The 16,990-nt window shown below is 46.9% G+C and overlaps 1 protein-coding gene across 1 annotated transcript in view; it reads right to left on the reverse strand.

Annotated features, from left to right (window-relative positions):
- The window catches only part of rfx4 (regulatory factor X, 4), a 127,523-nt gene that overhangs the window by 46,435 nt on the left and 64,098 nt on the right, over positions 1-16,990 (reverse strand). Inside the window, exons 10-13 of the mRNA XM_041216144.1 lie at positions 16,875-16,933; positions 12,750-12,894; positions 10,453-10,547; positions 8,316-8,433 (exon numbers count right to left, since the gene is read on the reverse strand). Coding sequence (XP_041072078.1) covers positions 8,316-8,433; positions 10,453-10,547; positions 12,750-12,894; positions 16,875-16,933 — 417 coding nt within the window. The remainder of the gene's footprint in view (positions 1-8,315; positions 8,434-10,452; positions 10,548-12,749; positions 12,895-16,874; positions 16,934-16,990) is intronic.

Raw genomic sequence — 16,990 nt, forward strand, 5'->3', positions numbered from 1 at the left:
CACTCTTTGACCGTTTCTCCATTTTAGCATACCACTGAGTGAGATGGTTTCTCGGAGGACTGTAGCAAGAATCATGTTTGTGGCACCACAGGTGACTCAGCTGCACAGGAGAGAAGGAGGAAGGGTGGAAGTGCTATAGTGGTAGGGGTTCCATAGTTAGAGGAACAGACATGCATTACTGAGGCTGTAGAATGTGACTCCAGGATGGTATGTTGCCTCTCTGGTGCCAGGGTCAAGGATGTCACAGCATGGCCGCAGGACATTCTTTTGGGGGGGGTGCAGGGAAGGGGGTGGTGGGCAGCCAGATGTTGTGTACCAATGACATAGGTAGGAAAAGGGATGAGGTCCTGAAAGCAGGTTTTAGGGAATTAAAAATCAGGACCTCTAGAGCAGTAGTCAGGATTACTCTCAGTGCCACGTGCTAGTGAGGGTAAGAAGATTGGACAGTTCAATACGTGGCTGGAGAACTGGAGTAGGAGGGAGGGCTTTAAATTTCTGAGGCATTGGGACTGGTTCTGGGGGGGTGGGACCTGTCCAAGGAGGACGGGTTACACCTTAACAGGACTGGGGCAACTGTCCTCATAGAGATGTTTGCTAGTGCTGTTGGAGAAGGTTCAAACTAGATTGGCAGAGGGATGGGGACCCGAGGGGAAATTCAGAGTGGAGAGGAGACAAACTAGCAATGGGAAGTAGAGAAGTCTTCACTGATGATGAGGATATATCAGAGAGTAGTGTCAAGGTAAAGAGAATACTTGGAGAGTTTGATAGAGTTAGAGTAGGCTATAGTAAGTCATTAGATGAGGTCAGAGCAAAGGGGAAAGTTAAAAAGCCTAAATCAAGGTTAATAACCATGTATGTGAATGCACAGAGTGTGGTTACTAAGACTGGTGAACTGCAGACACAGGTTGACAAATGGAACTATAATATTATTGCTATAACAGAGACCTGACTCAAAGAAGGACAGGGCTGGACATTAAATATTCCTGGGTACAAGGTGTTTAGGAGAAACAGGAAAAGAAGAAAAGGTGGGGGGAGTGGCAGTATTGATTAAGGATAGTATTATAGTTCTGGAGAGTGAGGATGCTCCAGAGGGGTTAAGGACAGAATCTCTCTGGCTAGAGGTAAAGAATGGGAAAGGTGCAATAACATTGATCGGTGACCACCAGCTAGTGGAAGGGATGTAGAGAAACGAGTTTGCAAAGACATTACAAGGCGGTGGGGGAGGGGGGGTGGGGTGGTGCCATAAGGGGATATAGACTGAGATAGGAATAGTGCAAAGGGATAAGAAAGGCAAAAGTTCCTGGAATGTGTTCAGGATAATTTTCTGTAGCAGGATGTTTCCAATCATCGAGAGGTCAGGCACTGTTGGATGCCTTTCTGGGGAATGAGTTGGCCCAAGTGGATCAAATATCAGTGGGATGGCATTTAGTGGACAGTGACCATTGTGTCATAAGGTTTAGGTTGGCCATGGAAAAGGACAAGGAGCAATCCAGAGCAGGGAAAATTTATAGGGGGAAAGCCAACTTTGATGGGATGAGGAAGCACCTGAGTCGAGTAAGTTGGAATCAAATGTTGGTGGAAAAGACAGTGGCTGAACAATGGGCCACCTTCAAAGAGACAGTATTGCAGGAAATGTCAAGATATAATCCCTCAAAGGGGAAAGGTAGGACAAATAAATCTAGAGTGCCCTGGATAACGAGAGAGATAGAGGTGAAGATGAAAAAGAAGATGTGTGCGTACGACAGATGTCAGGTAGAAAATATAATGGGAAATCAGGCTGAATGTAGAAGGGCCAGAGGGGAAGAGAAGAAACTAATCAGCAAAGCAAGGAGAGAGCAGGAAAAGAGACTGGCAGCGAACATAAACGGGAATCCCAAGGTCTTATATAAGCATGTAAATAATAAAAGGGCGGTAAAAGAAAGGGTAGGGCCAATTAGGGATAAAAGAGGAGACTTGTATATGAAGGCAGGAGAAATAGAAGAGGTATTAAATGATTGCTTTGTATCTTTCTTTACAAAGGAAGAGGATGCTACCCAGGCCGAGGTGGGAGAGGAGGTAACTGGTACACTAGAAGAATTTAAAATTGAGGAGGACGAGGTGTTAGAGAGGCTATCTTTACTTAAAATAGATAAGGTACCAGGACCAGGTGAGATACTGTAGGAAGTAAGAGTGGAAATTTCAGAAGCATTAATGATAATCTTCCAGTCTTCCTTAGATACAGGGGTATCTATCATTCTCAGGAGGACCGGAGAATTGCAAATGTTACACCCTTGTTCAAAAAGGGGTGAAAGGATAAAACCTGCAACCACAGACCAGTCAGTTTGGTTTCAGTGGTAGGGAAATTTCTGGAAACTATAGTTCAGGACAATAGTCACTTAGACAGGAGACAAGAGATAATTAAGGAAAACAAGCATGGATTCATTAAGGCAAAATCATGTTTGACTAACTTGCTGGAGTTTTTTGAGGAGGTAACAGAGAAGGTTGATAAAGGAAATGCTGTTGATGTGGTGTATATGGATTTTCAAAAGGCATTTGATACAGTGTCACACAACAGACTTGTGAGCAAAATTCTAGCTCATGCAAGAAAACGGAAAATAGGCATTTGGATAAGAAATTGGCTGAGTGACAGGAAATAGAGAATGCGATAAATGACTGTTTTTCAGATTGGAGGAAGGTTTGTAGTGGAGTTCCTCAGGGGTCAGTATTGGGACAGTTGCTCTTCCTGATATAAAATGACATAGACTGTGGTGTGCAGGGCATGATTTCAAAACTTGCAATTGATATGAAGATTGGAAACATTCTCAACTGTAATGAGGATAATCTTGAATTTCCAAAAGGACATAGACATGTTGGTGGAGTGGGCAGAGAAGTGGCAGATGAAGTTCAATGTAGAGAAGTGTGAGGTGATTCATTTTGGCAGGAAGGATGTGGAGAGATAGTATAAAATAAAGGGAGAAACTCTAAAGGAGGTGCAGGAACAGAGGGACCTCAGTGTATTTGTACATAGGTCATTGAAGATGGCCGGGCATGGGGCATGTTGAGAGAGCAGTTAATAAAGCATATAGTATCTTAGGCTTTATTAATAGGGGCATTGAGTACAAGAGAACGGAAGTCATGTTAAACTTGTATAAGACACTAGTTAGACCTCATCTGGAGTACTGCATCTAGTTCTGGGTACCATACTTGAGGAAGGTTGTGAAGGTATTGGAGAGAGTACAGAGGAGATTCACAAGAATGATTCCCGGGATGAAGAACTGTAGCTATGAGGATAGATTGGAGAGGTTGGGACTCTTTTCCTTGGAGAAAAAAAGGCTGAGAGGATAGTGGTTTTCAAGACCCTGAGGGGCATGAACAGGGTAAATAGTGAGAAACTGTTCCCACTCAAGAGAGCATCAAGAACTAGAGGTCACAGGTTCAAAATAATTGGCAAAAGGAGTAAAAGTGATGTGAGGAGAATGTTTTCATCCAGAGGGTGGTTGGAGCCTGGAACAAACTTCCTGAGAGGGTAATGGAGGCAGGTTCGATCGAGGTATTCAAAATGGAATTCGATTGCTATCTGAAAACAGAGAATGTGCAAGGTTACGGGGATAAGGCAGGGGAGTGGGACTCGGTAGAATGCTCTTTCAGTGAGCCAGTGCAGACTCGATGGGCTGAATGGCCTCCTTCTGCACTGTAACGGTTCTGTGATTCTGTGAAAGTCCTCAGCTTCCATGGTACGATTTGACCTCATGGCCAGAATTTTATGTTGAATGTGTGGGCGCACGCCCGACCCAGAATCACATGAAACCACACGAGAAGATGTCAGGCACGCATTCCGACATCATCGCGCTTACACGAAACATTACAGCCAGCGAGCGCGTGTGGGAGTCAGAAGTGCACCCGCCGACAATTAAGCCCATTAAGGAACCAATTGTCAGTGACAATTAGGGGTAACCTAATGGAGATGTACAAAATGCTCAGGGGCCTAGATTGGGTAGCTGAGGGGTCAATTACCAGGGGCATAGATTTAAGGTGATTGCTAGAAGGATTAGAGGGGAAATGAGGAACTTTATTACCCAGAGGCTGGTGGGCATTTGGAATTCACTGCCTAGGTTGGTGATTGTGGCTGAAACGTTCAACTCATTTAAAAGGCATCTGAAGCACTGCAACCTGCAAAAAGCTACGGACCGGCTGTTGGAAAGTGGGATTAAAATGAGCGGCTAGTTTCTTTTCTCTATTTTTGGCCAGCGCAGACATGATGGGCTGAATGGCCTCTTTCTGCACCGTAACTTTTCTATGGATTCCATGGATTTTACGCGGCCCGTCCACTTTTACGGTTAGCGGACAGGCCACTCGGCTACAAACTCCATCAGGGGTTAAAATGTCTGGGGTTAAATAAAGTGAAAGAGGTTTTTGGGGGATGAGGTGTTATGTAGTCTGCCCTCAGGTGCTTGCGTTTACAGCATTGTCACAATTTGCAGCAGTTTATTGACCTCATTTCATTTTCACGGTGTTGCGGCTCCCTGAGACAGCTCCACAGCAGCCGTCAGCCTTCAGGGCGCGCCCGCTCCCCTGCACCATCGTTTCTCTCGGCACTCTGCCCTCTTCCCTCACCCTCCGCCAGCGCCCAGCCTTCCCCAGCACGCGTCTCACCCTGGCTGCCGGTCAATTGGCCAGCCAGCCTGAAATCGTGGCTGGGGATGGATTGTGGCCGGAAGCGTATGTTGGACTGGCTTCCGGACCTCTGATCGCCCGCGCCCGGCAAGCGCAAGATTCAGGCCCATATCTCCAGGCTGTTAGGCCGGGGCCTCTGTATGACTGGTCCAGTAACATAACCACTATGCTACCATGCCACTGTAGCAGTTAGCGTTGACAGAGTATTCAATTATGAAGGAGCTCGCTCTTGGTCTCAAAGAATCCACAGACTGAGCAGTTAATCTTCATCTGGTCTCAATTTGTGGGTGACACTGGCAGAACTGTATTTATTGCACATCCCACGTTACCCCTAGAGGCTGTCAGCAGTTCCTCTCCTTGAACCATTTAACGACAGTGCTCCCCTCAATGGTATTCCAGGCCTTGGACCCAAAGGCGTCCAAGGACTAGCAGCAAATACGCAAGTCAGCGAGACGTGTGACTTGGAGGGGAACTCGCAAGCGATGGTGTTCCCTTACAATGCTGTCCATTTCTTCACAGTGGTAGAGTTCACAGGGGAAGTGATCTTGCTGAGTTGCTGTAGCGTATCCAGTAGCTTGAGGTGACGGTGGTGGAGGCGTGCAGTGCAAGTCCAGTGGTGGGGCATGAATCAAGCGAACCTCTGTCCTGGCTGGCGTTGAGCTTCTTGAACGTTGTTGTGGCTGCACCATTCAGGAAAGGGCAGGATGTTCCATCGCGCTCCTGACTTGTGTCTTGGAGGTGGTGGGGAGACTTGAGAAGTCTGGAGGTGAGCCGCTTACTGCAGAATTTCCAGCCTCTGACCTTTTGTAGCTTGCTCCAGATGTGCTTCTGGTCAACGGCAACCTTCCAAGGTGTCGAAAGTGAGGGATTCAGCAATGGCAGTGCCTTTGGGATGCAGGGCAGGTGACTGGGCCTTTCCTTGTTGGAGATAGTTACTGCCTGGCTAATACATGGCAGGATTGTTACCTGCATGGGGTCACTTCATCGTGGATGCCTTGCCTGTAATGGGGCTGACCTTAATTGGGAATTTGTAACACAGATTGCTGGGTTGTGGAGGAGTGAAGAGGGGCAATAGTGAATCAGCGGCTAGGTTTACACTCTGACACTCAAAGCCATAGAACCATAGAATACTATAGCACAGAAAACAGGCCATTCGGCCCTTCTAGTCTGTGCCAACGGAAAAGAAATTCAAGCGGAGGGTGCAACAGGCCGTTGGTTTGCTTTGTGGACCAGGCTGCCTTTCACCAGTAACATATAAAAGGACACAAGCGTTCCCAAAGATGGGAGAGTGGGTGGGGTCAGTGGGTGGGTTGTGGGTGGGATAGTGGATGGGGGTGGGGTGGGTAGGAGACTGGATGGAGTGTGTGGGTGGAGGGTGTGGGAGGGAGAGTGGATAGGGGGGTGCGTGGGGGAGGATGGGTGGGTGGAATGGGTGGGACACTATTCACCACAACACTCCCTGGGGTGGTGAGTCCACTTTTTCACTCTAGTGTGAAGAAGTCTCTCCTGAATTCCCGATGGATTTATTAGTGACTACCTTCTATTTGTGACCCCTGGTTCTGGTCTCCCCCACAAATGGAAACGCCTTCCCTATTGAATGTTTTCATAATTTTTAAGACATCTAATAGGACATCTCCCCTCTCACCCTCCTCCCCGGGCCTTTTAATTTATATCATTTAGTCCAATTCATCTGGAGAAACTTAAGATTTTTATTTCTTCTTTCACGGGATGTGGGTGTCGCTGGCTGGGCCCAGCATTTATTGCCCATCCCTAATTTCCCTTGAGAAGGTGGTGGTGAGTTGCCATCTTGAACTGCTGCAGTCCATGTGGTGTAGGTACACCCACAGTGCTGTTAGGGAGGGAGTTCCAGGATTTTGACCCAGCCACAGTGAAGGAACGGTGATATATTTCCAAGTCAGGATGGTGAGAGACTTGGAGGGGAACACGGTGGTGGTGTTCCCATGCTTCTGCTGCCTTTGTCCTTCCAGATGTTTTAGGTTGGGGGTTTGGAAGGTGCTAAGCAGCCTTGGTGAGTTGTTGCAGTGCATCTTGTAGATGGTACACACTGCTGCTACTGTGCATCGGTGGTGAGCGGAGTGAATGTTTAAGGTGGTAGATGGGGAGCCAATCAAGCGGGGCTGCTTTGTCCTAGATGGTGTCAAGCTTCTTGAGTGTTGTTGGAGCTGCATTCATCCAGGCAAGTGGAGAGTATTCCATCACAGTCCTGACTTGTGCCTTGTAGATGGTGGACAGGCTTTGGAGAGACAGGAGGTGAATTGCACACTGTAGAATTCCCAGTCTCTGACCTGCTCTTGTAGCCACAGTGTTTATATGGCTAGTCCAGTTCAGTTTCTGGTCAATGGTAACCCTGCAGGATGTTGATAGTGGGGGATTCAGTGATGGTAATGCCATTGAATGTCAAAGGGCGGTGGTTAGATTCTCTCTTGTTGGAGATGGTCATTGCCTGGCACTTGCCACTTATAAGCCCAGGCCATAATGTTGTCCAGGTCTTGCTGCATTTGAACATGGACTGCTTCAGTATCTGAGGAGTTGCAAATGGTGAACATTGTGCAATCATCAGTGAACATCCTCACTCCTGGCCTTATGACTGAGGAAAGGTCATTGATGAAGCAGCTGAAGATGGATGGGCCAAGGACACTACCCTGAGAAACTCCTGCAGTGATGTCCTGGGACTGAGATGATTGACCTCCAAAATTACAACCATCTTCCTTTATGCTAGGTATGACTCCAACCAGCAGAGAGTTTTCTCCCTGATTCCCATTGACTCCAGTTTTGCTAGGGCTCCTTGATGCCATCCTCGGTCAAATCCTGCCTTGATGTCAAGGGCAGTCACTCTCATCTCACCTCAGGAGCTCAGCCCTTTTGTCCATGTTTGAACCAAGGCTGTAATGAGGTCAGGAGCTGAGTGTCCTGGCGGAACCCAAACTAGGCATCAGTGAGCAGGTTATTGCTAAGCAAGTGCTGCTTGATAGCACTGTTGATGATGCCTTCCATCACTTTACTGATGATGGACAGTAGACTGATGGGGAGGTAATTGGCTCGGGTTGGATTTTGCTGTTTTTTGTGGGCAGGAGATACCTGAGCAATTTTCCACATAGCCAGGTAGATAACAGTGTTGTAGCTGTACTGGAACAGCTTGGCTAGGGGTGCAGCAAGTTCTGGAGCACAAGTCTTCAGTAACATTGCTGGAATATTGTCAGGGCCCATAGCCATTACAGTAACCAATGCCTTCAGCCATTTCTTGATATCATGCAGAGTGAATTGAATGCTTGGGTGAATTTGAGATGGCCTGATATTATAATTAATTTTATGATTCCACTGGCAGACATCTGCAGTTACGGTGAATTAAGGCCATAAAATCACAATAAATAGGAGCAGGACTAGGTTACCCAACCCAAGGAGCCTGCTCCGCCATTCAATAAGATCATGGCTGATCTGATTGTGGCTTCAACTCCACTTTCCCCCACTTTCCTGTTTCCCCCACAACCCTTGACTCCCATCCACATCAAAAATTGGTCTAACCCAACCCTGAATATACTCAGTGGCCCAACCTGCACTGCTCTCTGCGGAAGAGAATGACCTGGCAATGAAGATTTAATTATGAACGAGCTCCACACAAAACTGAATTGGGGACAGCTTACCAAAGCTCGGCGCGCTGTGCAACGTCATGTCCCGAATAACTCTCGTCCCAAAGCAGGACCACATCAGCAGAAATTGCCGAGCCACTCTCTTCAGACTCCCAGGCCTCTGCGCAGCAACCTGCCAAACAAACACTCTCTAAGTATTGGTCAGTCGGAATCGGGGGTGGTGGGGGGGGCGGGGTCTTTGCAAATTACCTCGCAAACAAAAGTGCTTCTTTCCTCCTCCTCTTCAGTGCTGACCTATAACTGGCAAAGCCCTTCATTCGGATGAACTAATCTAGCTTTTCACTGCTGTTTGCAGAAAGCTTGCTGCAGCAATTGCCTCTATTGGAAACAGTCAGTGAACTTCACTGGAATACACTCTGTGTGAAAAGGCAATGCATAAACAGGAGTGCTTCTTCCTTTCTTGGAAATCAAAAACTTTACAGCACAGACGGAGGCCTTTCAGCCCATCGCCTTTTTTATTCTTTCAGAGGATGTGGGCGGCACTGGCAAAGCCAGCATTTGTTGCCCATCCCTAATTGCCCTTGAACTGAGCGGCTTGCTCAGACATTTCAGAGGGGCAGTTAAGAGTCAACCACATTGCTGTGGGTCTGGAGTCACACGTAGGCCAGACCGGGTAAGGACGGCAGGATTCCTTCCCCAAAGGGCATTAGTGAAACAAGATGGGTTTTTACGACAATCGACAATGGTCACAGCCACTGATGTTAGCTTTATATTCCAAATTTTATTAATTAAATTGAAATTCCACCAACGGTAGTGGTGGGATTTGAACCCGTGTCCCCAACAGCATTAGCCTGAGCCTCAGGTGACATCATCGCTAAGTCACCATTGCTGTTTTGAGTGGAAACCCTTCTAGCTTCTCCTTCATTTCTCTAATGATAACACTCAGGGGAGAATTCTACACTCGGCCTGTGGTGTAAAATGACGCGCGATGACCTCAGGCGCGTGTCCCAACATCATCACCCAGTCTCGCGATATTTCACTCAGCGGCCACGCGCTGGGGGTGGCTGTGCTCCCGCCAACAATTAAAGGGCCTATTAAGGCCATTAAGAAGCTAATTAAGTTCAAATTGACGCTTCCCGTCCAACCTTACAGTCAGCGGGCAGGCAAAAGGCCAAGCGGCCTTGACATTTTTTAGGAAACCTCATCCATGGGGCGGGATGAGGTTTCCTAAAACAAATAAACATCAGATAAAAATTTTATTTTTGAACTTAAAACATGTCCCAGCTCATGTGACCGAGTCATTGTATGACAGTTTTATTTCCTTTATGTTTTTTTGAACAGTGCTCCGTCTCCCTGTGCCTCCTGGAGACTGAAGCACTTTTTCACACGCGTGCGTGAAGCTCACACCAGGCCCGCTCACCCTCCCCCCTCTGCCCACACAGGCCGCACTCAGCGCCGCTGCTCGCGTTCCAAGCTGGGTGAACCTTAATTGGCTCCGCTCGCGTAAAATCGCGGTGAGGAGCCGATCGCGGGCGGTGGTCGGCTTCATGACCTCCCCCTCCAAGGGTAAAATCCTGCCCCCGGCCTGTGCTCCCCTTTTAACAAAACACCAAACAGCTCTGCAACTGCAGCTGGAATCAACAGCGCTGCTCAGGGGGGTGGGGGAGCTGTGGGCAGAAGCTTCTGGGTCTGTACTACAGCAATGGGCCATCACAGGAGGTTTTCAAAGTGCTTCTTAATGTTCTACATTTCCAGACATGGATATTCTACTTTTTGCTTTTAAATTATTTCCGCAAAATCATTGACAGCCAATAAATGCAGGTTTAAAATCTGGAACTATGTAGATTAATTTTTGCAATCTTAATTTTAAAATGATTAGCATAACCTATGCACCCATTCCCATACAACGATCCCATCTGTGTGCAATAAGTCCTTCCGAAGACCCATTTATATAGGGACCAGCCACAACTTGCAAGAGCACAAGGGATAGGTGCGGGAGTAGACCATTCAGTCCCTCAAGCCTGTTCTGCCATTCAATGTGATCGTGGCTAACTTTCTGTCTCAACTCCACTTTCCCACCTGATCCCTGTTTCCTTTGACCCCCTGAGAGACCAAAACCCTTTCAGCCCCAGACTTAAACATGGTCACGTGCTCTTGATTTAGGACGAGAAGTCAACTTCTGCTTACCAACCTTGACAACGCATCTGTCCACCATGGAATCCAACCATTCAATGTAAGACTCAGTGGGCGACTGCTCCTCTAGAAGATTATCAAATTCCTGATACACTAGTTAGACAAAAAGGTCAGAATTGACAAGTGAGCTGTGGCGATGACAAAGGTACAGGTAGATCACTTTCAATTACACAGATAGACAGACGGCAAACACACTGCAGAGATAGATCCAGTTTCACTGCAGAGGGGGATCCAATCTCACTGAGAGGGGGATCCAGTCTCACTGCAGAGGAGGATCCAGTCTCACTGCAGAGGCTGATCCAGTCTCACTGCAAAGGGGGATCCAGTCCCACTGCAGAGGGGGATCCAGTCTCAATGCGGAGGCTGATCCAGCCTTACTGCAGAGGGGAAACGAGTCTCACAGCAGAGGGGATCCAGTCTCACTACAGAGGGGGTCCAGTCTCACAGTCTCACTTCAGAGTGAGATCCAGTCACACCAGGGGTAGCTACAATCACTGCAGAGGGAGATCCAGTCTCACTGCAGAGGGAGATCCAATCACTGCAGAGGAGACCCATTTTCACTGCAGGTGGAGATCCAGTCTCACTGCAGAGGGAGATCCAATCACTGCAGAGGAGACCCATTTTCACTGCAGATGGAGATCCAGTCTCACTGCAGAAGGAATTCCAATCATTGCCGAGGGAGATCCCAGTCTCACTGAGAGGGGGATCCAGTCTAACTGCAGAGGTGGATCCAGTCCCACCCCAGAGGGGGATCCAATCTCAATATAGAGGCTGATCCAGTCTCACTGCAGGTGGAGATCCAGTCTCATTGCAGAAGGAAATCCAATCATTGCCGAGGGAGATCCAGTCTCACTGCAGATAGAGATCCAGTCATTGCAGAGGTTGATCCAATCTCACTCCAGAGGGAGATCCAGTCTCACAACAGAGGGAGTTCCAGTCTCATTCCAGAGGGAGATCGAGTCTCGTGCAGAGGAAGATCCAATTTCGCTGCAGGGGATTATCCAGTCTCTGCAGAGGTTGAACCAATCTCACTGCAGAGCAAGATCCTGTCTCATTGTAGAGGGAGATCCAATCACTGCAGAGCTAGATCCTGTCTCATTTCAGAGGGAGACCCAATCACTGCAGAGCGAGATCCTGTCTCATTGCAGAGGGAGATCCAATCACTGCAGAGCGAGATCCTGTCTCATTGCAGAGGGAGATCCAATCACTGCAGAGCGAGATCCTGTCTCATTGCAGAGGGAGCTCCAGTTTCACTGCAGGGGGAGATCCAGTTTCACTGCATAGGGAGATCCAGTCTCACTGCAGAGGGAGATCCAGCCTCACTGCAGAGAGATATCCAATTACTGCAGAGGGGGATCCAGTCTCACTGAAGAGAGAAATCCTGTTTCACTGCAGAGGGAGGTCCAATCACTGCTGAGGGAGATCCTGTTTCACAGTAGAGGGGGATCCAGTCTCACTGCAGAGGGAGATCCTGTTTCACTGCAGAGGGTGATCCAGTCTCACTGAAGAGGGAGATCCTGTTTCACTGCAGAGGGTGATCCAGTCCCACTACAGAGGGAGATCCTGTTTCACTGCAGAGAGGGATCCAGTCTCACTGAAGAGGGAGATCCTGTTTCACTGCAGAGGGGGATCCAGTCTTGCTGCAGACAGGGGCAGAAATTCATCTGGGCCTGTCTTCAAGTCTAGACTTGGGTACAACACACAACCCGACCACCTGACCACAGGCTGGCCTGAAATGGGCATCTGCCGTCTCTGATGGGTTTAACAGATCCCGTGGCACCATTTCGATGGAGAGCAGGGGAAATCTCTCCATATCCTGGTCCAATATTTATCCCTTAACCAATGTCACTGGAACGGATTAGCTGAACACCTATCACATTGCTGCCTGTGGGATCTTGCTCTGTGCCGATTGGCTGCTCCATTTCCTACATTACAACAGTGACTACACTTGAAAAATTACTTCACTGGCTAACACCTCTGGTAAAATAACAGGCAAAGCAACACCATAGAATCATACAGCACAAAAGGAGGCCATTCAGCCCATCATGGCTGTGTCAGATCCAAACAAGTTAAATACTTGCATGCTAAAACCTAAGCATGGGGAAACTATATGGAAAACCTTTGAAGTTTGGGGCAGTTACTGCAGTTTGTTTGGAGAAATGTTCACACACACGGGCTGCTTGTTAATGCTGCTAAGTTTTTATGACAAAGATTTAAGAGAGAATGTTCAATGTAGCACTCAGTGAATGGGGAGGGTAACCATGAATTTCCACCTTGTGGTTATTTCATTCTTACATTTCACAATGAGTTTCCTGTGCTCCTCTCGCGAATTCTCCATGGTGTACAGGGTCTGTTTGGTGATGCTGTTCAGGTCCACATTTCGCCAGTCTTCCAACATTTGGAAAGTTATATCCGCACTGTGGATCACTGCCCGTGATGCCTACATGGGTCAAATAGCAGGTTTCATTAGTCTGTGATGGTTATTTCTCAGTCTGTGATACTACAGGGAGACTTGTACAAAGCAAATATGATTAGTATACACAGTAAATATACTTACACAAGTTGCCAAAGCTTTCCATCTTGCACTCATCAGGACAAACACATGAATGCCAAATTTCAAATGATCACAACAATTTATACTACTGGAGAAAAGGGTGCTGATTGGCTGGCAAGTCAACTCTGATTGGCTGAGATATTGCCATAGAGAAAGTCATGGGGAACTATAGGCTCCCCAAGCTCCCAGGTAATGCAAAAAAAGGCAGAACGCTTGGACATATTCCTTTTGTTTGCAGAGTATGGGTCTCTGTGTATGAATGCATGTCACTTCTGGCAAACATAAATGAGCCATGTAATGAGCTCAACTTATTATCTAAATTGATTATCAGTGTAGCTTTTAGTGCACACAGCATTGCCCAACAAGTGCTTCCCAATCACAGAGTCACATCTAACAGTAGATGTTTTGTTTTTTGTTTTTGCAAGCGCGAGCTGGTTGAGTACGGTCTGTACACTGCTTATTCTGAACAACTGAAGGAACAGGCGGTTTGATTTGATCACCCAATCACTGGGACGTATGGCCTATGTACTTGGCATCGCATCAGCACTGAGATTCATACACAATATTGCTCACTCTCATGGTTAGCTGAACGTCTTGTTGAATTGATGGCAACATTCTGTTAGTGGAAAATACCGCTCACATAGCTACTGCATAGCAGCAGCTTGAACAACAGATTAAAACATCAACTGTGATTCTGCGATTGGGCAGCACTTGCTGAACAATCCTGAGTGCGCTAATAGCTACACTAACAACCAATCACATCCAACTCATGCACCATTTTGTCTTGGGTGTTTATCATCATCATTGCAAAATCCTCTACCATCACCACTGAAGCACCATCACCACACAGATTCCAGTGGTTCAAGAGGACACACCATCACCTTCCCAAAGTAACTGGGGATACCAGTGACACCTCAATCCAGAGAATGAATAAAATAAATGCTGAATGTTATAAAACAAAAATATTCTACTCAGAATCAAACTAAGAAGCAGCTCTGGTTTTGAAAAAGATGTATCACTATGAATACATAGGATATCCAGTACAGAAACAGACTATTCGGTCCAACCAGTCCATGCCAGCATGTATACCCCACTCACGCCTCGTTCTGTCTTTCCTCATCTAAATCGATCAGTGTAACCCTAATATTCCCTTCTCGTTCATGTGCTTGTCTATCCTCCCCTTAAATGCGTATATATTATTTGCTCCAACCATTCCCTGTGGTAGTGAGTTCCACATTCTCACCACTCTCTGGGTAAAAAGTTTCTTCTGAATTCCCTCACAGAATTTTAATGGCACAGAAGGAGGCCATTCAGCCCATCGTGCCTGCACCTAGTGCCTTTGCCCTGCCTTTTCCCCGTAACCCCTGCACATTGTTTCTATTTAAATAATCATCTAATGCCTCAGTTGAACCTGCCTCCACCACACTTCCAGGCAGTGCATTCCAGACCCAAACCACTCATTGTGTGTAAAAGTTTTCTCTCAGATCACATATGCTTCTTTTGCAAATCACTTTAAGTTTGTGCCCGCTCATTCTTGATCCTTTTACGAGCGGATTTATTGGTGACTATCTTACATTAATGGCCTCTGGTTATGCTCTTCCCCACAAGAGGAAGCATTCTCCCTGTATCCACTCGATCAACACCTTTCAGAATTTAAAAGACCTCTATTGGGTCAGCCCTCGGCCTTCTTTCTTAAGAGAAAAGAGACGCAGCCCGTCCTTCCTTTCCTTGCATTCCTGGCATCACTTTTGTAAATCTTCTCTGCACCTTCTCCAATACCTCGATATCCCTTTTATTAAGTGACAACCAGGGCTGCATATGGCACTCTAAGCATGACCTAAGCAAGATTTGATGCAGGCTTTGCTTAGCTTCCCTACCTTTCAGTTCTAGCCTTCTAGAAATAAAGCCTAGTGTGTTTTGTTTTTGTTTATGGCCTTTGCTAACCTGTGGCACAAATTTCAGTGATTGGTGCATTTGTCTCTCACTTTATATTTTACCATCACTTTAGACTCCTGTTCTATAACTCTATTTTACTCCCTAAATTGCCACCAATGTCCCCCATTACTTTATTCTTTCCAGTGTTCTCATTTACATGTTTTGATCATGTGGCTTTCTTAAATTCTCAAGAAAGTTACATTTTTCATGATTTCCAGAACAAATACAAATCTCAAGGTGGGATACCACCCTCCTTAATGTCCAACCTGCCTCTTTAGAGTATTTTTAAACATTATAGAGAATCAAAAGTGATTCACAGAGCCCAAACTCAGACAATGAACATAAGACCATAAGACATAGGAGCAGAAATTAGGCCATTCAGCCCATCGAGTCTGCTCTGCCATTCAATCATGGCTGATAAGTTTCTCAACCCCATTCTCCCACCTTCTCCCCTTAACAGTGGAGAGAACTGATTAAACAGGCAGACACTCTTCCCTCTGAGAAAAGACTAAGAGGTGGCCCACCAGAGTCCTTTGAAGTTATGAAAGAGTTTGACAGGGTAGATGTAGAGAGATGTTTCCACCTGTTGGGGAATCCAGAACTAGAGGCCATAAATATAAGCTATTGGCTAATAAATTCATCAAGGAATTCAGGAGAGACCTTGATGCAGAGAATGGTGAGAATATAGGACTTGCTACCGCCTGGGGCAGGATCTTTAGGTCAGTGAGCAGGGGGCAGGGCCCATTCACCGATGTGTAAAATGATGCGGGATGATGTCGGGTGGGACTCCTGACACCACCCTGTGTCATTTCCATTTTCAGGTCGGCGGGGGGGCAGCCGAATCAGCTGTGCACCCGCCGACCTGTCAACGGCCAATTGAGACCATTGACAAAGTACTTAACATAATTAATGGACCCGCCCATCCAACCTTAAGTTTGGCGGACAGACCGGGAGCCCAGGCTGGCTTCAGAAAAAGCCTGAAACCTCATCCACGGGCAGGATGAGGTTTCATGAGGGTTTTAAAACATTTAATAAAGGTTTTACTGAAAGCGATGGACACGTCCCAGCTCATGTGACAGTGTCACATGAGGGGACATGTCAGGGAAATTTTGCATTTGTCTCTGTAACATTTTTAAATTTGGAGCCAAGCTCCCTGAGGCTGCACTTAGCCTCAGGGAGATGAGTGCGCTCTTCCTTGCGCATGTGTGAAAGAGCGCACTCTCGGCTGAGGGAACTCCCCCCACCCCCCACACAGGGAGCACATAGCACTTCCTGGAGGACATCACGCTGGGTGGGCCTTAATTGGCCCACCCACATAAAATGGCGGCGCGCCCCCAATCAAGGGAGCCAATGGGAGATGCGCCTGCCCACATCCACCCCTGCACTTCCTCCAGAGTTGTTGGGGTGAATAGCAGAGATAAATTTAAGGGCAAGCTGAATAAACACAAGAGGGACAAAAGAATAGAAGGATATGTTGATAGGGTGAGATGAAACAAGGTGGGAGGAGCATAGAGGCCAGCATGGATGAGTTGGGCTGAATGGTCTGCAAGGGCATGTTCTCAAGGGCAACTGAGGGTGAGCAACAATGCCAGCCTTGCCAGTGATACACACATCCAGAAAATAAATAAATATCTTGTAACTTGTAGATGAGAATTAGGATTTATAATCTGATGCTTTTGGGGGTGTGGTCACAGTGAAGGCTTGCCAAGGACATGGGTTATAGTGGAGTGGATGAGTGAATGGATGAGTTAAATGTCACTTAGCCTAAATGCCCACAAATACTGCGATAAAACCATTAATTTGAAAATGTCTCAATTTCTTACTAACAATAAAACCTGAAAAAAACCACAGAAAATGCTGGAAATAAACAGTAGGCTGGCCAGTCACAGTGAGAGACAAGGGCGGGTTCATGTTTTAACTGAACAATTTACCTGACAGAGGTGATTTAATGAGGTCTGGCGTCTGAGAACCTGGGAAAATCTTCTTGCCACTGAAAGGGAAACACAAAGACACTTTGGATAAATAAATAATTGGTGCATGTGTAAAA

The sequence above is a fragment of the Carcharodon carcharias genome, chromosome 21, assembly GCF_017639515.1.
Source record: "Carcharodon carcharias isolate sCarCar2 chromosome 21, sCarCar2.pri, whole genome shotgun sequence".
In the NCBI taxonomy this organism is placed as follows: Eukaryota; Metazoa; Chordata; class Chondrichthyes; order Lamniformes; family Lamnidae; genus Carcharodon; species Carcharodon carcharias.